The sequence below is a fragment of the Mus pahari genome, chromosome 1 (genome assembly GCF_900095145.1).
Source record: "Mus pahari chromosome 1, PAHARI_EIJ_v1.1, whole genome shotgun sequence".
Lineage (NCBI taxonomy): Eukaryota > Metazoa > Chordata > Mammalia > Rodentia > Muridae > Mus > Mus pahari.
The window spans coordinates 97,233,100-97,236,900 of NC_034590.1; the positions used below are offsets into that span (position 1 = coordinate 97,233,100).

Sequence of the window (3,801 nt, forward strand, 5' to 3'; positions counted from 1 at the left end):
TTTTTCGAGACAGGATTTCTCTGTATAGCTCTGGCTGTCCTGGAACTCACTCTGTAGACCAGGCTGGCCTCGAACTCAGAAATCCGCCTGCCTCTGCCTCCCACCACTTGCTTTTAACAGCTGTAGTTTCCTACATCCATAGCAATTCCTAGCTAGAATATAATAGTTTTCATTGTGTTTATTCATTTGTGTGAATTCATGCGTGTGTATGTATATGGTATGTATATGTAGTGTGCGAGAGGGTGGGGTGGTGTCATTAGGCTTAGTGCCAGTACCTTTACCTGCTGAGCTTCTCTACGGCTCTTGGTGACAGTGCCCTGCTGTGCAGTATAGATTGGCCTTTTAAATTTTTTACTTGGAGGAGGTGTGGCGTTAAGCAGATAGCTGCAGAGTCTGTTCTCTTTCCACCTTTCTGTGGCTTCTAGGGATGGGATTCAGGCAGGCTGGCCGGCATTTACTGCCCAGGCATCCCTGGCCTCACTCACGGTTAGTTTAAGCTTCCCATTTGTGTGGACCTTTTTGTTTATGTTTTGGTTAAGACCGGGGTCCGGTGGTTGAGGCCAGCCTTTCGTTCCTGATTGTCCTGTCACCACCTCTCAAGTGCTAGAACTGCAGGCGCGTGCCACCGCTCCCAGCACAGCATTAGTTTTAAGTGCAGATAGAGGATGACTTGAGATAAATTCAAGCCAGATGTGACAGCACAGGCTCGCAATCCTGGCTGAAGTAGGAAGTACTTCAAGGTCCTTTGTTGGTGGTGGTGTTTTGGTTTTTGAGGAAGTGTCTCTCTACACTGCCCAGTCTGTCCTGGAATTCATTATGCAGACCAAACTGGCCTCAAATCCCAGACTCACAGAGACCCACCTGTTTGTCCCTCCTGAGAGCTGGGACTAAAGGTATGCACCACCATGCCTGCCTGGCCCACTTCAAAGTCTAAAGTAGCCTAGACTAAATAGCGAATTCTAGACCAGCCTGGGCTACAGTGTGATAACCTGTATCACAAACAAACCAAAAAAGTTAAACCCTCGTTATGCAGAAAAGTAGATAGGGAGTAGATTGGAGTTCAGTAATTCCTCTTTCAACCTAAGACTTCCCCTCTCAACCCGGTCCTGCTGCTCTGACTGCCCATTGGTTCATTGGGAATTTCCTGACTTGACTTTGAGATGTACTGAAGTAGACAACTCAAGTTGTTTGAGGAACTTCAGTATATCACAAGATGTTGACAGCTTCCTTTGGGAGGACGGGTGTGTGTGGTTTACTTGATAAAATATTTGGGAATCCTTCCACTAACTGCTAGTTGAATCTTCTGGTGTGCTGGACTCGGACCTGTTTACCTTTCTTCAGATTCATGAGTTATATTTGTTGCTCCAGTGTCTAGGACCTCCTAGGCCTTCCACAAACAGTTAATGAATAAATGCAAAATGGGAATGAGTCCTTGAAGTAGTTCACACTGGCTTGATTCATTCAGTCAACGTGTGTGCCCTATAGCATGTGCTTTGCCCCTGCCTTTAGTGTGTCGGATGCTGGAGATCCAGAAGTGAGAAAGACCAGACCTGCCCGGTGGAGCTTACATCCTAGTGGGGGAAACTCAGTAACTTAACAGACAGAAAGCATCAGGGCGTAAGTCCAGCCTTGGCTACACACATGGCAGAGGAGAGCTGAAAAGTCCTGTGAGCTGTAATAACTTAGTAAAGGAATCAAGCCCAGAGGTAGCTGGACGTGGTGGTGCACGCCTTTAATCCTAGCACTTGGGAGGCAGAGGCAGGCGGATTTCTGAGTTCAAGGCCAGCCTGGTCTACAGAGTGAGTTCCAGGACAGCCAGGGCTACACAGAGAAACCCTGTCTTGAAAAAAAAAAAAAAAAAAAGAAGCCCAGAGGTAGAATCTGGGGGCTGCTTTCAGATTTCTTTTACATTAATTACATCAAATGTGTATGGTATTTGTGTGGCTATCTGGCAAAACGCTTTATAAGTTAGAAGGCCCATGAACTATAATTACTTCATTTGATCTTATAGCAACCCTGTGGAGCAAGCCCCCTGAGTCATTATCTATAGTTTATAACTGAAGTCTTTCTGACTCAGAGAGAGGAATGGACTTGCCTAGGGTCTTGCTTCTAGTTAGCAATGGGGTCCTAAATCCAGTCCTTTGGGCTGGAGGCCAGAAGATTCTTGCATTGGGACAGGAGAGACCTGGGGTGTCCTGACTGTTTCCTAGAGACTTGGGACTTAGATCTCTGTCTCCCCCCTGTGGCTGGCAGGTGCTACGACAAGCGTCTGTGGCCTAGGATGGACCTAAGCCGGAGGAAGTCATTGACCCCACCCATGCTTAGTGGGGTGGTTCGCCGCCAGCCCCGTGCTCTGGACCTCAGCTGGACAGGTGTCTCCAAAAAGCAGCTCATGTGGCTCCTGAACCGACTGCAAGGTAGGATGGTGATGAGTCAGGACACAGGGACACAGAGGTAGGATGGTGATGAGTCAGGATAGACAGACACAGGTAGGGCAGTGATGAGTCCGGATAGACAGACATAGAGGTAGGGCGGTGATGAGTTGGGACAGATGGACACAGGATAGGATGGTGATGAGTCGGGACAGACGGACACAGAGATAGGAAGTGATGAGTCAGGACAGACGGACACAGAGGTAGGATGGTGATGAATCGGGACAGAGGGGCACAGAGGCGGTTGCTGGTGAAGGTCTACAGCCTGCTTCTTACATTCTAGGCCTGCAGGAGTTGGTGCTTTCTGGGTGCTCCTGGCTCTCTGTCTCTGCCCTGGGCTCGGCCCCACTGCCAGCGCTGCGGCTCTTGGACCTCCGCTGGATTGAAGATGTTAAAGACTCCCAGCTTCGTGAGCTGCTGCTGCCTCCACCAGACACCAAGCCAGGTTTGAGCGCCGTGATCATCTGTAGCTGGGTTAGCTAAAGTGGAGGTGGAGGCCCTGAAGCCTCTTATGACGGGCCAGGGGTCAGAGTGGTTAATAAAGGAATGGAAGAAGACAGGAGTTTGACCTATGTCTCATTCACTTTTCCTGCTGTGTGCTTTGAACTGAGTCTTAAAAGGGTAGGGCTTTGCTCAGGAGGGAGGAGAAGGCCTGATGAGGGGCGATAGCGCTCAGAGCATTCTCTCTGGACCCATAGCAGAGGCAGGGAAAACACCCAGAGGGCACAGCTGCTGTGCCACCCCGGGCTTCAACTGTCACTCCTAGGACTATGAATAAGGACATTTTTTGTTTTCTGTGCCCAGGGAACTCAGCCCCCTAGGCGTGTTAGGCAGGCACTCTACCACTGAGCTCACAGGGTCGGTTTTTGTAGTTTGGTTTTACACAGGGTCTTATTCTGTAGACCAGGCTGGCTTTGAACTCAAGAGAGATGAATTTGCCTCTCTCTCCCAAGTGCTAGAATTGGTGTGAGCTACCATACCTGACCTCTTCTTAGTTTTCATCTCTGTTTGGTTTTGAGACAGGTTTTGTTCTGTAGCCTAGACCGCACTGGAAGCTGGGATGCTCTGCCTCCCGAGTACTGAGTTTAGATCTGCACCTCCATCCTTGGATAAGCCAGCATTGCCTTATGCCATCCTTGAATTTCAGCTTTTTTAGCCTTCTTGCCAAATTCTCTCCAGTCCTGGGGTCATTTTCTTTTTTTTCTTTTTTTTTTTTTTAAAGATTTATTTATTGTTATATGTAAGTACACTGTAGCTGTGAGCCACCATGTGGTTGCTGGGATTTGAACTCAGGATCTTTGGAAGAGCAGTCAGTGCTCTTATCTACTGAGCCATCTCACCAACCCCCTGGGGCCATTTTCATTTCCCC

General features: G+C 48.7%; 1 protein-coding gene across 2 annotated transcripts in view; it reads left to right on the forward strand.

The window, feature by feature from the left end:
- Fbxl19 (F-box and leucine rich repeat protein 19) overlaps positions 1-3,801 on the forward strand; it is a 21,491-nt gene that overhangs the window by 11,863 nt on the left and 5,827 nt on the right. For both annotated transcript variants that reach the window (XM_021192336.2, XM_021192345.2), the window contains exons 8-9: positions 2,254-2,417; positions 2,716-2,877. In XM_021192336.2, coding sequence (XP_021047995.1) covers positions 2,254-2,417; positions 2,716-2,877 — 326 coding nt within the window. The remainder of the gene's footprint in view (positions 1-2,253; positions 2,418-2,715; positions 2,878-3,801) is intronic.